The 19,913-nt window shown below is 40.6% G+C and overlaps 1 protein-coding gene across 2 annotated transcripts in view; it reads right to left on the bottom strand.

Annotated features, from left to right (window-relative positions):
- The window catches only part of ppp6r3 (protein phosphatase 6, regulatory subunit 3), a 71,894-nt gene that overhangs the window by 7,535 nt on the left and 44,446 nt on the right, over positions 1–19,913 (bottom strand). For both annotated transcript variants that reach the window (XM_073472398.1, XM_073472399.1), the window contains exons 17-24: positions 16,825–16,879; positions 16,256–16,386; positions 15,425–15,540; positions 14,809–15,022; positions 14,568–14,665; positions 10,787–10,982; positions 7,237–7,344; positions 3,589–3,660 (exon numbers count right to left, since the gene is read on the bottom strand). In XM_073472398.1, the coding sequence (XP_073328499.1) occupies positions 3,589–3,660; positions 7,237–7,344; positions 10,787–10,982; positions 14,568–14,665; positions 14,809–15,022; positions 15,425–15,540; positions 16,256–16,386; positions 16,825–16,879 (990 nt within the window). The remainder of the gene's footprint in view (positions 1–3,588; positions 3,661–7,236; positions 7,345–10,786; positions 10,983–14,567; positions 14,666–14,808; positions 15,023–15,424; positions 15,541–16,255; positions 16,387–16,824; positions 16,880–19,913) is intronic.

The raw sequence follows: 19,913 nt of genomic DNA, 5'->3' as shown, positions 1-19,913 counted from the left end.
CCAGATGGGTTCAGGATTCTCCAAATGTCAACTAGTCCCCAAGTCTTACAAACCCTCGGCAATGTCAGAGCGGCCCTAGGAGCCCTGCACACTGATTTCCCACTGTGATCCAGGAGAGGATCCATCAGCAAGTTGAAGTCTCCTCCCAGCACGACGTTATTGTTCCCGGCGGCACTCAGCATCTTTTCAAGGTCAATAAAAAATTTTCGATCATCCCCATAAGGCGCATAAATGTTCGCCAAAATCATCTCCTGCCCCTGTATGTCAGCCAACAGAATTATGATTCTTCCTGCATTATCTTTAATTTGTTTGTAGCATTTAAATTGCAAATTTTTGTTTTTTAATCTCATAACCCCTTTACTCTTACTGGAACCCACAATATAGTACACATGACCAACACATCCACTGCAAAGCTTTTCAGCCTCCTCAGCAGACATATATGTTTCTTGTAAAAACACCACATCATAGTTTTTGCTCCCAATACTGGACATAACTTTTTTCATCTTAATAAGGTTCCCCATCCCATTGACATTCCAAGTGAAGAGATGCACTGAACTCAAATGATCTGACATTGCTGTCTACGTGTAATATGGCGCAACCATTTCTCAGACACATTTCAAATGAGCAGTAGTGACAGCTAACTCCCCTCATACTTACAGAACATGCGCATGTGAACCTGAACTTTGCACAATAAACCCCCTGACAACCACCCCGCTGAAAATAGCTGGTCCGTGATTCGTCCACGAGTCTCCACCCGTTTACTTCGCAAGCTCTGCTACTGCATATTCAGTCCAAAAGGTCCATATGTGGTGAAGAAAACAAATCAAAACAGTGTCACACTATGAAATGAAAGTAATAACCCATATCCCACAGCTCTCCTTCTACTCACTCCATGGCATCTATGACGGCCATAGCCTTTCTGGGACAGTCAAACGTCTTCATTCCTGCTTTGGTATCAATTTTCAGCTTAGCAGGATACAGCATCCTGAAGTTCACCTCCCGCTCGTGCAGCCGCTTCTTGCACTCTTTAAATTTGTCGCGCTTCATCTGCGTGGCTCTAGAGTAATCCGGGAAAAGCATTGCGTTGTTATTTTCCCAGCTCAGCTTGCCTTTGTTTCTTGCTGCTCGTAGCACCGAGTCCCAGTCCGATGATCTCAGGAACATTGCAAGTAATGGTCTGGGTCTGTCTCCTGGTCTGGGCTGCTGACCAGTGACTCTGTGTGCGCGCTCGATCTCGTGCTTTCCCTGTATTTCCAGGAACTCCGGAATCAGCTCCTCCAGAAACTTAACTGCATCTCTTCCTTCCTTACCCTCTGGGATCCCAGTAAAGCGGACATTGTTGCGCCTCGACCGATTCTCCATGTCCTTTAACTTTTCCCAGAGTTGCTCCAGATCTGTCTTGCTAGCTGGCGGGTTGGCGTGCCTCTCCCTCTCGGCTGCATCTAGATAGTCCACTCACTTCTCCACCTAGTCCATTCTTGTGATTAGGGTAGAAAGCTTTGACTCCACCGACTCTGTAGCCCGATGTATCTCAGCCAGCCCCTCTAAATAGCCAGAGATCTTCGTTAATGTTGTATAAATGTTACCGATGTCCCGGCTTATATCCCATGGCTGTTGTCCATGTGACTGTAAATGTCTTAATATCTACGCAGGCCGAGGACTTCTCCCAGACCTCTCCCAGACTGCTTATTCACCAAGTGCAGTATTAATTTCTCTGGTTAAATATCTCTAAACAGGATAAAAGTGGCAGAGCGGTGCGGAGTCCACTACACCATGGCCTTCTCTCGCACTGCGTCACGTGAGTCATCGCAGCTTATGTTATTAATATGTTCCTCATCAAATTGAATTATTTCATCCATCCTCACTCCATCCCCTTTTAATCAGAAGGATAGTTCTTATGACCTGTTCTGTCCGATCAGAGGACTGAGATCTGCGCACCACACAGTGCACGCATTGCAGTGGTCCTCCTTCTCCAGTTAAACAACATTTCTTACAATGTAAACTGTTTCAATATTTCACTATCCTTTATTGTTCAACAACATGTAGAAATAGAATAAGAATCACAGACATAATACACTAAAGTAAGACTAAAACTAAGAATTGTTTCCCGGGACAGGGACACGGGGAAATAAAAAGACATGTTTTATTTCTTCACATTCTGTGTGTGTGTTGCAGCCAGCAGCAGCTGTTCACTTAATAGGCCATCGTCCAACAAGTCTCCCAGCCCCCACAAGGTGCACTGTCACACTGAGAGCAAGAGCCTTTGTAACACTATAAATTTGGTGTTGTCATTTTTTTTTTAAATTTAAAAACAAACAAACATTTCTCTGTGGTGGGCTTGAATAGCATGTACACTAGAGGCATGAAAATACAGACAAAAACAGTAATAACTGTGTGCACAGCTGACTAATCTAACAAGGCACTGAATAAAGTAGGCTACATTTGGAAGAGCTGGGGATCTGCGGACAAGTGACTGTACAGGGCCATCCATACCAAGATTAAAAATGTCAACAGCGGCACCAAGAACGCACTGCGCAACTGTGTCAGCAACTTAGGAAGTTGAATATTGATGGATAACATGGATATTGATGACCTTAAAATTGCATTTACAAAACATGTAGGGCCTACTTATACATATTCAAATGACCTCTTAGTAGGTTTTTTTTCACCAGTTAGTTATAGCTCCCATATAATAATGAAAGAAATAAAAAAATAAAGAAATTGACAATAATATAAGGCTACAATCAGTATTGTATCAAAATCAAAGTATTCCAAATTATCTCCAAGAATCATTTATTCTAATATATCAAAAGGTATTCTTTTCTATAGGTTTACTAACTACTAAAATCATGCATACTGTGCTGAATACAAGGGATCTGATCTGTATTTACGATGTAGCATGATTCTGCACTCTACAGTATTCACATTGCGTGATGTTGTTTAGCCCCACCTTCTGAAGAACAATAACCCATTAAATTACAATTTGGCTTATTTAAACAAATCAACAACAGCTACCAACAGCCATAGTCCTTACAACCTTAACTAATGTGTCGTCACGGGTTAGATTGTCAAAACTGGTAAAATAACAGCTTAAATCCCTGAGGAGCTACATTCACATTAGTGACGGTTGCGTCCACAAGTATGCAGTTACCTATAGTTCCCTCAAACAATGTAACAAAGAAGTGCATTGAGGGGATTTAGAAGTGGGTATATGCAATGCCGACTGAAAAATAAGTAGTTACACATCTTTAGTTCATTTAACTTAGTCCACAGAAGAGCTGTTAAAGTTAAATATCACCCGAAGCAGTCATATTAACATAGCATTACACTACATACATGCACTTCCTGTAGAGTCAACCAGCCGAAATATGGATAGTGCCACTCTGCCATTGCTGAGCACATTGTGGTCAAACGGGTATAAAGTAAAATCATGTCATCAGGATTTTACTGTCATCATCAGGATTCAAGTACTCTGCTGCCACCTAGCGTCTACAGTTAAGAGGTGTAGCCCCCCCTTTAGCAGCGTCACCGCGGTAACAGAGTGGCAAAAAAGTCATATGAAAGGAGAGACATGGCAGTCAGACTTACTTGGCCTCCTCTATGGCTGACATTTCTTCTAGAGGACCATTGGGAAGCTCCACAGTGGGCCGACACTTTTCACTGCTTGCAGAACACATACGAAAGGAGAGAAAGATAACAAGGTACAGAAGTTAGGCAAATCGATAAACTATTCCTAATTTGTCACACTCTTTTGCCTGAATGTTACCCGACATGTACCAATCTGAGTTGTGATACATACATTGATCTTTAGAACAGAAATCTTGTATTTGTTTTGTTTTTAGAACCATTAAGTAGACCAATTACATATCAGGTTTAGTAAACAGTGCAGTTTCGGACACAAAAGTACTTGTCTGGGTTTTATATTCTGTGATATGGACATCTCAGCTGCAAATGCTGCATGTGTTTTTGTCAACCAAGCTTATGTACTTCAGGGTGTCTACAGGCATCAGACACTTAAAATTCATGCTTTAAGAGATTTACAAGATAAACTTTGGCCTTTCTTGGCTAGTTCGTTGCTTTTAAATTTGGTCAGTGATTGGTCAAACAGCTTGCCCCACAATAACGTGACCCCAGGCCATTGGTTATGGTGATTCCTGATAGGCTAACAAAAATGTTAATATGCTGGTGCCCTAATTTTGGCATCAGAAAATGTGTAAGTCTGATTGGCCATTCAGAGCTCTTACTGCCCATATGTGGGCCTGAAATGTTAAGACATAAGAGCATTGTAAAGAATCATTTAAAAGAAACGTGCATACTAATGGCACATGTAATGACAGGCTTTGGTACTGTTGTTAGCTGCATTAAAAGATGATATGATGGAAGTGCTGCATTTGTATATAATATACAAAATGCAGGATATCATTTTATATACAGTGGGGTCCAAAAGTCTGAGACTGCTAGTCTAAATACATCTATTTTACAGTTGTAATACTATTTTTTTTCCCATTACAAATGGTGATGCACTCGAGCTGCATGGACTCCACAAGTTTGTGCAAACGTGCTGGCTCATGTTATCCCAGCATGATGTGACAGTGTTCCACAAAGCTTCTTGTGATGTCACAGACTGCTTGGCTTTCTCAGTCCCAAGTGTCCCCATAAATGTTCAGTGGGGTTGAGGTCAGGTGACTGTGGAAGCCAGTCCAGGACAGTCAGGACTCCTTGGTCTTCTTTGGTCTTCATTAGTTGTGTCAAAGCTTTGAGTTTGGGCTCATTATCCTGCTGCAGTTTGAATCCTTCTCCAAGTGTCTCTCATGTCTCTGAAGAATAGAGAGGTGCATCTCCTCAGTCAGGGTGGAGTCAGTTCTGTGCAGGAGTCTGAAAACAGCCCCAGACTTGAATCTTCCACCACTATGTTTCACTGTGGCTTTAGCCGTTTTTATACTGGACAGCAACCCGCCAATTTGGCTGTCCTTTTTGCGGCTAGGTCCGCGAATTTAGACAGACCGTGGTATATTGGGGGTCTGTTTTGGTCTGCCAATATGACGCCTCTGAGGGTACACTTTTTGCCACCTCCATTGCTATGTAAATCAAAGGCGTCGATGTGCCGGCAATTGCATGACATGGGCAGAGGTGTTGATGACGTGCACTGTTGTATGACCCACAGCCGGGAGTTTTAAAAGCAGGAAACAGCTGATCACAGCAGTCAGTTCATCACTTCATCCGCGGACGTCAAGATGAGCAACTGGAAAGCCGCTGAGATCCGGGAGATGCTAACCATCACAGCCGAGAAATCGTCAATAACCAGATCACGGGGACAGTTGTACGCCACTGCTCACGCCCAACTTTGTGCTTCACGTCACGTCATATGATTATGCTTACCCCAGTGGCAGCTTTTTTGAAAAGGAGGAATATTACACCTCTGTTTCACATAGACAAGACGGCAGATTGCAGCCTTTACCTGGCTGCAAATGTGGCGCATTTTCTAACTAAAAGGGGCTTTTGAAACACTGTGGTATCATTCTATCTCCTGTTTGTCTCCTTACATACACCCTTCTGTTACTGACACCAATCTATCACTTGCCCTTTTCACACAGAGACTCAGCATTATCTCCGCAGCGGGGGTTTGCCAATTCTCCGCCTTTGTTTGTTTGTTCCTCCTGTAAATCTAAACATGTACCCGCTGACTGTTTATAATCATATGGATGCAGTTATAATGTGTTGTGATTGAGATCTTGACCCACCATGCATCCTGGAAAGTGACAAAGTTACGTTTTTAACTCTAAATTACATAATTACAAAATCGCCATCAGTAAACAGGATGCTGTCTGACTCTTTCACTTGCTGGGAGGGAGGCTGTTTTCTGGGGTAAGGTTCACCGAAGTCTCGGTCGGGAGGGAGTTTAGCTATCAGACTGAACACCATCAGATCGACATGCCCCCGCTCTGCGCTGCCGCCTCATCCATTCACACAGACGCCGGTTTGCCTCTGCTGCACCTCTGATACTACCTCCTGGCACATCAGAGCTGCAGCGAAATTTCACCCCTCGCTGCATCTGAAACTTTCACACACAGGAGGATGCGGAGAATTGCCGCAGGATCCTGCACTCAAAAAGAGCAGTGTGAATGGGGCTACTGTGATTCATCAGTAAATAGATTTTATTCATCCATTGTCATTGTTCATTCCATTGTGACATTCAGGTATGTCTTCGCCCACCTCAGGTGTTTGGCCTTTTTTCCATCCTGAGAAGTCATTAAGAAACTGCTTCTCGTCCTCCGAGACACTACAAGACAGCCTTCTTTTGACAGGACGACTGTTGATTGGAGTCTTGTGGTCTTTTACTTATCAAATTCTGTCTATGTGATGTCGCTTTCCTATCTCTTAGGGAACTAAGCTTGATGTTTTGATCTTCTGATGGTGTAGTCACACTTTGGATAAAACTAATCCAGTTTCTGTTTTTAGGGTTCCATGCATTTCCCCTTTAGAAACCTTTAGTCTAGCCATGATTTGAAACCGAGAAAGCCCCTCTTTTCTTACTCACTTTCACTTACTTTCTAAATCCTCAAACTTTGATGACTTTCAGGTTTATGTGACAATATTTGAGACTTTTGGACCCCACAGTGTGTACAGTATATGCAGTATAATAGTGTTGCAGGCATTTGTTCACAGCCTCTCTATGGACATCTAGGGGTTGTATCAGAATCAGAAATACTTTATTCATCAATGTACAAATTTTTCTAACGTTTGTGTGTTTACGGCTTTAGTTGTGTGAACATCAAGTTGTTGATTGTTGTTCAGTTTTAGTTTTTTTGTTTATTCGTATTGTTTGTTAGGGTTTCCTTGAAAACAAGATGATTCATCGCAAGGAGTTTATCCTTATAGATAAATATGTACAAAGTGATGCATCTGATAGCTTGAGGCTCCAAACAGACCTACTGTCACGTTTTACATTCCTTCACAACTAACTAGATCTGATTTGAAACTTTTACCACAGCTACTGACACTGACAAATCCAGACATTACAAGTCAACACATATCATGTGAACATTTCCATATGACTAATGGTGAAAACGGCAGAGCCTTTGCACAAATGTTGTTTTTCGGGTTAATGGTGTGTGTGTGTGTGTGTGTGTGTGTGTGTGTGTGTGTGTGTGTGTGTGTGTGTGTGTGTGTGTGTGTGTGTGTGTGTGTGTGTGTGTGTGTGTGTGCGTGCGTGTGCGTGTGTATGTTGTGTCTGACCCTGTTTTGGGACAGCAGGCTGCCGCTGAGCTGTTGAAGCCTGTTCTCTCCGAATCCACACACTCCACTACTGAGTATTTATCTGTAGTAGCACTCTTGTCTTCATCACTGGAACACACAGATACACACACAAGCACACAGATATACATTAATACCATATGAGGTGAATTATACCAACCACTTTCCCAACAGAAACACACAGAACACAGTGAGATGTGAACAGTGATGCATGCTGAACTGACTGACAGAGCACACAGTAAAACAAAGGATGATGGTGTTGAAATGGGTTAACTGTGGACAGCATGTAGGAAAAGCATCAAAATGTACAGCAAATGGAGAAAGTCAACTGTTTTGGTTGTTTACTTCGTGGCTACAGAGCCAGCAAATGGTAGGCAGGCCTACAAACTGATTCAGACACCAATTAGACCAAAATTGATGTGCCAGCCGTCAGTCTTGCTTTGTCTCAGAGAACCACCAATAATCTTGATGAGGCCTCAATCAAAGCAAAACACCCACAAACATCCAAATATGATCCAACATTTAAGGTGCTATGCAACAATTAGTTGTCATTTCACAAAACAAGCAGCCATGCTCTGAAAAGAATATGTGCCCAATTAAAGATAAAGTCTTAGTGCATTTAACAAAAATCATATATATCTTTAATGATACTTAATCTCCATAAAACAGACACAGCAACTCCTTATTATACTTCATGATTCTAGATGCGTATAGGTATTCTGCAAAATGTCATTACTGAAAACAAAAGGCTTGTTTTTCCTCCATAATTGCTGCTATAGCTGCTACTCCTTTGACCATGACACTTGGGATGCTTCATGTTTTTGTCACAAAGCTTTTGTCTTTTCTCCCCAAGCCCAACTGATAAATCAGAAGGCTCAACTTTGCTGATTGATTTTAGCTTCTCACAGTATCGGCCCAAATGTTTGCTAACAAGTAACAAGAAATTATATTACATAAAAGTTGAAAATATGGTAAGAAAAAGTGCCTCCATCACAGTTTGAGCATCAAAAATTACAAGTTTGTTTTTAATAAAAACTTAATTTTGCAACCTAAATACAATCTTTAATAGTAAGAAGAATATTGATATGATACATTTTATAATAAACTTCTATGACTACATCACCTAATGCACCATTATCATTTTAATAAAATTTTTGTGTTTAGTCAGAACCGGATGACACCGCTGTCAGACAGGGTCATCTAATGTGTAAACCAATGATTTAAATCAACTTTGCTTTTACTATCTATGCACATATAATGTCCAGTACCGTGACCATTTAAATGAAAACACATTTCCACACACTGGCCGTATGCCATCAGCAACTAAAAGGACATTATACTTAGTAAATCTTGAGTAAATACAAAAATCAGATCGTGGAGAGGTTGAGGCCACTTCAGAAAACTGGCCCCCACTTTGTAGCAATTTCACTTGTGTGATTTCAAATAATAATTTGGTCTAAAATAGGTTTGGCCTGTTAATTTAAAAAGGCATTTGAAATTTGAATAAACTAAAAAAACTGCATTTGGACAACACCTTTGGTAGAAACACATGCAGAATGGAGATAATGAAATAAACAAACAAGGAGCTGAAACCAAAGAAGATCAAAATTGGGAAAGAAAAGTTGGTGGTTGACGTGACAACAAGACTACATTGCGGCTGCAGGCTGATCTCTGATTGGCTGTACATACCGATAAGATTTCAACACTCTGAAGAAGACCACACCCACAACGCACAGCAAGAGAGAGAGGAGGGGAAGCTTAGGTTGTAAGTGTTGCTCAGTCCATCAGACAGTTGTTATTTACTCAGACAGACAGACAATATAATGCAGCATCAACAAGGGAACAGAGGGACAGGACAACCTGTGGATTTAGGATAGGCACATATGAAACCATCACTCTTTGTAGGGCTGAGAAGTGGCTGTAAAAGTCTGTAGATCAGCTTGTGTAGAATGGGAGCTAGAGTCAGCTTGAATTCAAGTCAGCTAATAAGGATTTCAATTGTGACAAGTTTTCATGGTGGAAAAAGCAATGCTCACAGAAACTTTTCCAATCACACCTGCAACATAACCTTGACAATAACCCTTTCCTACTGTCCAGCGTGTTCAGGTGTGAGCACTGGTTTGTGACAGGTCTGTGTGTGCAAATTGAAACTGAAGAAGTGTATTAAAGGTCTTCATAACTGGTGATTTCCTTTATATGCAGTAATAATAACATGTCATAATTATATTAGAATAATGGGGGCAGTGAACACAGCAGCGCAAGTTACACACAGAGCAGCCATCGTGACTATCGTGCTCCCAACGGCTAGTCCGACTATGTTGGCGCATGTGTATCCTTGGCCTTCTTTAAGGCACTGACGAAGAGCAGGCAGGTGAGAACAGAAACGTAGGCGTCACGCAGTGTTTCCTGGTAATGCAGTTTTTAATGGCCATTATGAATTTCCCAGAGAAACTGATATGGAGAGGGCAGAAAGGAGTACTGGCAGCTTGTGAGAAGTGTGAAAAGGTCACAGTATGCCAAAGAGGTAAATATAAAAGTGCTGGGTCCCTGTAACTACCGGCTCACTTCAAGTATGGATGTGTGTTTTTTCCAGTCTGATTTTGCTCAGGAGTAACCCAGAGCTGTTTTTTTGGCATCCATGGTAAAACCTGAAGTGGAGTTTTTGTTGTCTTTTTTTTTTTGTGATTGAGAACTGGACTGGAACTGTACTGTTTTGGGGTTGTAGGGAAAACAAAACAGCACACACTCATACCCCCATCAATATCTAACTGAGTTGTGGTCCGTTTGTTGTTACAATGCTGGTTTATAGAGACATATTTCAGTGCTACTTGCTTTATTCTTATGAATGGTTTGATGGTGGTATTTTATTTCTTTTTTATAATTCCTAAATTGTTTTTCCTATATCATACAGCTCTATGTTATAGGTATTCTTAAAAATATTTTAGAATTAGTAATTTCCTGGAAAACGTTAAATAATGTTGATGAATCATCCTGCAATCAATTGCATATACACATTTTTCATCCAATAAATGCTCTCTGTCTTTTTATACATTGTTGGCAGCATCATAAAAATTTAGACGCCACCAGAGTAGAGTGTTTAAGGGGACCAGACCTCACAGATCACTGTACAAAAACATGACTTTATAACTTCATTCATTGATTTAGGCATCATATTTAATGGAGAAAGTTTTTTCTGATGTTTTCCAGCTGCTTTGCCTCAACTATGGGCAGACAACTCTACTTGTTGCTACAGTAACTGCTAACTGCTGCTAGCAGTAGACTGGTATCAGCCTGGAGGCCAGTACCAGTACTAAGACAGTTTTCTAACGCAGAGAACGGTAGCTCGGTTTATAAAGTAATTGCTAACTGCTGCTAAATGTAACTGCAGTTGCTGTCCCAGCCCCAGAGTGCCAGGAGCCAAAACTGGCAAGACACAACCACAACTGTAGCACTGAAACTGCTACTAATGAAATTCAGTCATATAGAGCTTGAGGGCTATGGAGTGCTTTTTGTATGGGTGTGTTTGGCTAACCTCTTGAAAACAGCGGTCTCAGTCTTGGCGTCGACAGTGAGGCTGACAGTTTCTTTCATGGAGCCATTGATGACGGTCTCTGTGATGCTGCGCTGCTCACAACAGGCTGATTCCTCCTCCACTTTAGATCTTCCACAATCCTTAGACGAGGTGGAAGAGGGAGAAGTGACAGTGGTGCCCAACCAACCATCGCAGTCTGGAGGGGGTGGGGGGGGGGTGGGGGTGGGGTGGGGTTAGGAAAGGTGACAGTAGTGTCAGATCTGACCAAATTCAAGATCCTTAACGCAGTCTCAACACTTAACAAGTAACAGCATCATGACACTCCTCCCAAACGTGAGGAATTGTGTTGTAATTTTGACTTATTTAAGCCTCTTTTATACAAGGCGGGAATGTTGATATTATACCAACTTGCCATTCTGCATAAAAGGTAAGAAGATGGAACGGAGACGGTCATTGTTGTTTCACTTCTGGCAATGGAGGTAGTAATAGGGCCACTGTCTGTGTAAAATAGAAAAATCCACCATCGGGGAATTTACATTTACGATTGTAGCAGATAGCTGCCAATAAAAAAAAAGAACAACCAACAATGTCTGCAAACTGAGGAGACAAGAAGGTTGTCTCACAGTTGAAGGACATGAATAATCAACACTTTATAGGAACAGTAAATGATTGTTACTGCCACTTATGCCATTGTTTAGAAAGCACTGCTTGACACGTATCTAAAACATTACAAAAGATGCAAACAGGACATGCCTCTTATACTTGCGGAACACTGGCATGATATTCAAAACTCACACTGGGGTGGCATTATCCTGATGTTGTTTTGTTCAGTGTATAAAAAAAAACCCAAACAAAGCTGGCGAAATAAGAAGCCTCTGTTTGGTGGTATTGAGCGATTTGTGTACAAAGGGCCTTTAGATGTTGCTACTGTAAGACAATCAAAGTGAAATCATACACATTACCAAGTGTTGAATTTCATATCAAAGTGTGTCCACATTCAGCTCAGGATCCATGCATGTTTCACTCTAAATCAACATGGACATGCATATGCACTAGGGGTGTCTCCTTCCTTATACGACAATCTGATACACATATAGATACAGGGGCTCCGATACAATTCAGGGATGATACATTTTTAATACAGGACGATTTAGTGCAATTTGATATGATGCAATCTAATACAGTTCTTACCATTTGTTTCATGTAGTCATTAATTTCCCGCAATAAATTAAAATAAGCCATTTCTCTATGGTGGCAGTAGTTGGGGTTTCCTGGTCTTTTATTAAGTATGTCTGATATACTTCATGAAAGATCAGGGATCCCCAAGTGTTTTTGTTGCTTTATGGCAAGGGAAATGAAAAAAATTAAAGACAAATGTCATTTTGAAACGACAACAATGACAATTAAAGCTGCAAGCAGCGATGAACGGGCCCTCGCAGTCCACGCAAGTCGGGGCGTGCTGATGTCGGGGCGTGCTCCTTACCCGGACCCATTGCCCCGTTATTGTGCGCGCATGTATAGCGCCACCTAGTGGTCATGGGCCAAGATTATGCACAGAGCCTTATGGTCTCATGGGGAAGTAGTATCCTGAGTTTCATGTCATTTGGACACACCAATGTGGAGATATGCAACACTTCCTGTTTTGACCCAAATCTACAGGAAGTTGTTATTTAATAACTTGAGTATTGTTTGGAATAGCAAAATTCTTTTGTCAGGAGGGTCCACAGATGCTGTGTGCAAAGTTTGGTGCAAATCGGTGAAATTGCCTGGGAGGAGTTCGAAAAAGTAGGTTTGCGACATTTCGCGCGTTAGCGAAAAAAAACGGTAGGCGGAAATGGGCGTGGCCTATATCAGGAGATTCAGCAAGATTCACTGAACGCGTGGATATAAGGTTTTTGAATGTGCGACAAAGTATGTGGGAGTTATTAGCCAAAACACACTTTCCTTGATTATAGCGCCACCTAGTGGTGAAAATTCACAATGACAACAGATTATAAAAATTTTCGCCAGGTCTGATCTATATTCCAAGTTCGATGACTTTTGGGGTATGTTCAGGCAGTGAAAAATGCGATCATTTCGTCAGAAGAAAAAAAAAATAAATAAATAAAAATAATCACTACAATTACAATAGGGACCTCGCAGGTTCCCTGCTCGGGCCCTAATAATAATAATCATTACAATTACAATAGGGTCCTTGCAGTTTCACTGCTCGGGCCCTAATAATCATTCGAAAAACAATAGGGTCCTCGCAGGTTCCCTGCTCGGGCCCTAATAATGACTGGCTGCGCTATCACCTATGTCTACACCCATGCAGTTCTCAGCGAAAATAGACCTGAAAATGACCTATAGACAGTCATATCGACAGCGTTTCACTACAGTTTTAATAGGGATGCTCCGATCAGGGTTTTTTGCCCCCGATACGAGTCCGAGTCCTTTGATTTTTGAGTATCTGCCGATACCGAGTCCCGATCCGATACTCTTATAATACATTTAAAAAATTAAAAAGATCGAAGAAAACTATCCAAGGTGTCCCTTATTTTTTATTATATTTTACCACCCCTCGATATCCCAAATTTACATATCTGACAGTTTGCAACTGCATCGTTCTCGTCACTCACTTTAAAATACTTCCACACAGCAGACATGGTGCGCCACAACTCGCCACTCCGCTTCAAAACAAACTGGCGTGCTGGTCTTCTGCGCATGCGCATGTCGTAAACGGTGGTAGTAAATACTCATTTTATTTTTTTTATTTTGAATCACCAATAGCCCATATATCAACAATCTAATACAAATAATGACTAAATAAATATATATAAAATGACTGGCTGCGCTATCACCTATGTCTACACCCATGCAGTTCTCAGCGAAAATAGACCTGAAAATGACCTATAGACAGTCATATCGACAGCGTTTCACTACAGTTTTAATGTCTGTTTCTGTAGAATAAGTCAGAGACGTGAGAATTCCCATGGTCAAGGGTAGGTTTTTTTTCCCCCTGTGCACTCTTTTTCTTTTTCTTTTTCTCTCTCCCTCTCTTTCTCCTTCCCACTTTCTCGCTCTTTCAATGGGGGTAAAAGGGAAATCACATCATCGCATTTATCAATAATTATCAACGGCAAACTCCATGTAAATAGGTAGGACAGGTACTGGTTACTGTACTGCCACGCAGTACAGTAACCAGTGTGGACTACAGGTTAGACATTGCTGAGTTGTAGCAGAAGAACCTGTCTGATATCCGTGTCTTTGTCTTTTGTTGTCTTGCTTGTGCAAGCCGCACTAACATCCACATAATTACTCCCGTATTCGGGCAATACGTTTCGTCATACTGTCTCTCCTGATGAGTGTTACCATCGTGCTACAGGTGAACTTGATCACTGTTCTACAGACCTTACAAACAACCAGACTCTTGTCCAGTTTACCATATTTCTTTTAAAATCCAAATGTCTTCCAAACTTTAGACTTAGTGGTGAACTGTGAACTGTATTAGTGTTGTCAGACTTGTTTTTTTTTTTGCTTTCCCCTCACAAGCATGGATCCAATAGCAACAGAGGCAGTACGCTAATCGTAACTCATGAAATTAACGCAGGAGTCTCGCTCTGATCTTTAACCTTAAACAAGATTATGAAACGCTGTGCAGAATTAGCAGCAAAGCTAAGCCTAAGTCTATTAACTTTGAAATTGGGCCATCGATCGATACATAGTACATTTATATCAATTAAAAAACTATTTCCGAATCATATCGGTATATTTATACACTCCTAATATGCACACATCTCACCTTCAGGCTGCATGGGTGCATTGACCCCAAGAGGGTCCATTGTCTCTATGCTGGTTTCCATAGCAACAGGAGAATTGCACCTCAGAGGGTCTTTGGGGCTGAAAGAGAGCAATTATTTGTGAGGCAATCTTTCAGATGCAAAGACAATGAGAGTAGTTCAATGCAAGCGATGGTCTTCTATGAGTGCAGCACTGCAGGCATACAAACAGAAACTGAACCAGAGTTTGTCAGGATGTCTTACCTAACAGGGGTGAAATTGGAGAAATCAGCCCAGCCTGTTTCAGAGTTGGAGTTGGCAGCAGGTGATGAGCTCCATCCTGCCTCAGGGAGGACTTCTGTGGAAGAGGAGGAGGAGGACAAGGGAGAGGAGGCAGCAGGGTTGGTGTTGGAGGCTGGAGCTGTGGATGTACCTGTGTCCATGGGAATGTCATCAAAGTTGGCTGTCCACACTGGCCCTTTAATTAGTCAGATAAAGTAAGTAAACTATGTTAAATCATAAAAAAACAAAAAAAAACAAAAACATTTCTAATGCTGCTGACACTTCTTGTATGGAAAGAAACTATATAGTCATTCCATAAACCTCACCATCAGCACTGCATCAAGGAACAAATACTAAAAATAAATCTAATCATATTGAAAAAGGTTCTCAGTCATCCACCTCATCATAGTTCTCACGACTAAACCCACATTCCTAATTGAATCAACTGTAATAATCATTACTCTGCTCAATGTTATTCTAATGTGAATCCCAAACCAAGTCCAGACAAAAATTCAAACTGTTAAAAATGTTCGTACTTGGGTCCACTTATTATTATTCTGTCCTTAGGCTGATATGTAGTATTCTTGGGGACACCAACCTGTGTCGACTTCCATCCTGTCATCTGTGCTGGGGTTGGAAGCTTCAAATGGATCTCTCTTCACATCCTCCTCTTCTGAGTCAGTGCTTTCTTCACTGTCTGTGCTGCCTGAGCTCCTGAGAAAGGCACAAAGATTGAGTACAATAAAGGTGTGGCTATAGAGAGAGAGTGCAGACAGTACAGTGTTACTGGCAGTACAGAATTCTTCAGTGTCTGTTTGTGCCCATCAATTATCAAGCAGAAAAGTTTTTGTTTAAGAATGAACAAAGAGGAAGTGTTCAGGTTATTATTTTAGTTTCACAAAAGTGCTGATGAGAAGCAGTGTTTCGCACACTTACACTTTTCTTTGAGTGGGCTGCCCAGGTATATCAATGGCCACCCGAGTATATTTGGCAACCAACTACGACAGTTACACGGTCATTGTATGGGAAACATTCAAACTTCTTGCCATCTTTTTAACAGACAAAATCAGTAACTGAATAATCAAAACAATTCTCTATTAACAAATAATGAAAATTCTTAGTTATCTCTCTATTTCATCCGTCATGAAAATGTATTTTATATGACACAAAAATTCAACACATAAAAGCCTTAACCTCAAACCCAGAAGTTAAGAGTTAAAAAACTGCACACAATGTGCTCATGTACAGATGCTTACATTTTGTAATGAACCCTGTGGTTTGGTTGCACAGGCAATTTCTATATACTTTTGAAGTAAAAGGACAATGACTTGAAAGTGTTCAAATCACAACTAAAGACAAGACATAAATCTGTGTATGTGTGTGTGTGTGTGTGTGTGTCTGTGTGCGTGCGTGTGCGTGTTATGCTAACCTGGGGCGTCTTTGTGCCTCTGGTGCGAAGGTGACATCTTTTTCATCCCAGATATCCTCCTCATCTGAACCAGTATCTTCAAACTGCTGGATTTTCTCCTTACAACGTGCCTCAAACAAAGCTATATTCGCCTGGGGAAACGCACACACACGGGCCACATACTTAAAAGTCTTTTTTTTTTAATTCACTATTTATATGAACAGTACATACACATACAAGTGTACTAACATTGGATCCTGCAGAAGAAATGCCACTCAGCAGTGAATATGTATGTATGTATTTGTGTGTGTATGGGTATCTATATCAAAATATCTATTTCTGTAGATATAGATAAAGATATGAAAATCACCTTTGGGGATTTTACATTTGTACTTTGCTCCATGCTTGTGGTTTTATTTTATCAAGATGAATTCAATAAAGGATTGTGGCATCTGCTTCTAAATATATGTTTACAGTGAAATCAGAAAATATAAACACCTGCCATATCAATAAAATAACACATTTTCATTTGTTTCATGAGAATTTGACTTTCTCGTATGAATTAAAGGTTAATAATCAAAAGTACTTACACTTTCATTTGTATTCAGTGAAAAATTGATGTCTGATATTCTATCAAAGGGAATACTGCAATGTTAAAGAGAACAAAGTTTAGTTTAGTTAGGGTCGTTAGACATCCACATATATGGAAACACACAGGCAGACAACTCTAGCCTACAGCTGTAACAATATATGTTCAACACTGCAGTAAAAGCTAAAACTTAATCTCGCCCCATGCCAGTTTCAGTACTTTAAAGATAGTGCTAAAGAAACACATTTTTTGACAGTTGTTCTTAACGTGCATAATTTGTGCTGTAAACTGGTCAATGGAAAGCAAAGAAGCATACGTAAAACCCGAGAGAAGAAACAGCGCTTTTTACAAGGAATCCAAAATGGCCATTTCGATCGAAACTTTGAAATAACAAACTTTCCCAAAATATTATTCTGGACCCAACTTTTGAAACAGGTTATCAATACCTTGAGGAAAAGTCCAACATTTGCCATCTTACCCAAAGTCAGATAAGATATATATCAGCTCAAGACTTAGCCCAGCTTAGCACACAGATTGGAAGCAGAGGGAAACTACAAGCCTTGCACTTTTAAAAAGGTCAAAAATACGCCTCCCAACAAACTTGTGACAAATGTACAATCCTAAAGCTGTATATAGATTAGGGCAGTGACTACAAATTATTTTCATTATTGCTTAATAAGCAGAGATGTTCACAATTATTCATTTGTGTATTCTTTACGTATTCTTCCCAAGCGCCAATCTCCGACAATTAAATTTGAAGCCAATTTGGAAGTACAGTGTCTTGAATGGCTACTTGAGGCTGGCTCCAAAAGCGAGTCAATCCCCATAAAAGCCCATGTTAAAATGCTAGCTTTACAGCAGAAATAAATATGGTTTTGGTCTCTATACCTTATTTATCTTGTAATGACACCTGTATGGGGGGGTGAATTTTTATACAACTCACTCTTTTAAATTATTTTAAGGCTTAACGTTTTTGGGGTGTTGGTGTCTTTTGGCGGATTTTAATTCAGATATAGGACACACATTACGTCTTTCTGTGCAGTTAATTGGACCAAAAGACCGGAGTGGAGGGACAGAGGCAGACAGCAGCTGGAGCTGTTGAGCTCTGGAGGAGACAGCCAGAGTTTGGAGTTTCCGGAGGAAAACACCTTCAAGAGTACAGAGTTTGTCTTTTAAACTTTTGGGAGTAAAAACTGTATTTATCTCCACTCTTGCTCGCCATTATGAGCCCAGAGGTGCCAAAATCCAATGTAATGAAGTATAACCTCTCATTTGACTGCTGAACAGAGGAGAAAGGCAACCTTACTTTACTTCATGAACAGAGATGGGAAAACAAAAGACACTGCAGGATGACAAAAAAAAGTAGTAAGAAGTAACTGGTGAGTGTGAGTGAACTTAACTTTGCTCAGATCTAACACGATTACACTCTCCTAGCCAGTTGTTGCTCACTATTTTGCGGCTAATGTACAAGGTATTCTGGCTGTTTGTGGTAAATAAACCCACTGTCAAACTCACAAGAGTTGCATGAGGCACAGTGGCTCTATTCATTATCTAATACAATCAATGATTCTTTCTTGAATCTTATCTGTATTTGATTTATTGTATGTCTGGACCATTGTACATGAGGGTTCTCCCTCAATGTATTCTCAGAGGATTTAAATAAATCAATTAATAAATAAAGAGAAATAATTGTCTTATGCGTGAAAGACTGACATTTGAAGCGCCTTTACTGGTTTCCACTATCCTCACCATGAGCAAAGATTTTTTACACAATCAGAAATAAAAAAATTGCATTCTGCTCATTATTTTGAGACAGACTTGATTTGTAAAACTTCATATACTACCATGCTGTTATGGTTTATTTTGTATACAATTTAAGTGTTATGCTTGACTTTAGGTTCAAATCGGGATATCCATAACTAATTTACATTGAGGAGCAGCCCTAATGTGTATACATTAAAGTGTAACTCTCGTCAAAATGCAACCTAGGCTTTTTTTGTGAATGTACCCCAGTCAAACCTTCATGTAAAAGCATAATTACGACGAAAAAGCCACTTTTAAGATGTACCGTATTTTAGTTTTCAGGTCAAAATCATTTTCAATTGCGTGCTAGGGGCACCTGTATGGTAGCATCAAAATCGCTATTTTTAAAACACTAAGAAGACTCGACACAACATGAAACTTTCTCGTAGTATCACCAGGGTCTCTACACATGAACACGAGCATTGAGAACATTGTTTGTGTACACAGAATTTACTAAAAAGAAGGTTTTTGAACAACTCACATTAGCTTTAGCTTGCTCCGCTTGTCACTGTCCTGCCAGTCGAGATGCATTGATCCCCGAGTGCGGCGTAACATGGAGGAGAAAGCTCCATGTTACGCTGGGGATCCGGGATCGACGCATCTCGACTGGCAGGACGGCTACTGCTGCTGCTAATGTGAGTTGTTCAAAATGTGAAAATGTGATCTGTATAGAATACATTTTGAAAGCACAGAATTCGTGCTGATGATGTGCAGTGTACATTTGTTCAGGTCCTCTCCTTGTAGACCATTAAAGGGTAAATCAGATACATTCCAGGCATCTTGACTGCACAGATGGTAACACCAGACAAATTTTAGTAGGGGTGTTACGATCTCGATGGTAAGTCGAATATCGATCGAAATGATGTCTCGATCTCATCCTTTGAAATCAAAGGTGGAATCGAGGATTTAGCCACGCCCCCAGTGTCACGTCCGGCAGGCATGCCATGAGGGAAACCCCCCCCCCCCCCACATATACACTACTCACAAAAAGTCAGGGATATTCGGCTTTCGGGTGAAATTTCAGGATGAACCTAAAATCCACTATAACCTTTACAGGTGAACTTAATGTGACCTTCTTTAAACTTTTGAATGCGCATGTCCAACACTTCAATGTTTCAGTACTTTCTGCACAACTTGCTGTTCTCTAACAAGGAGCTTAACGGCAAAATTCACAACAGGTGTTTGATCCATGAATCAACCAATAAATTTCCTGGTTAAATTAGAGTTGGTATTTAAACAGCCCTCCTCATCATGCTGTTCACATTTTGACATCATGAGACCAAGACG

Source organism: Pagrus major, chromosome 8, assembly GCF_040436345.1.
Source record: "Pagrus major chromosome 8, Pma_NU_1.0".
In the NCBI taxonomy this organism is placed as follows: domain Eukaryota; kingdom Metazoa; phylum Chordata; class Actinopteri; order Spariformes; family Sparidae; genus Pagrus; species Pagrus major.
This window is presented reverse-complemented; position numbering and strand designations above follow the sequence as displayed.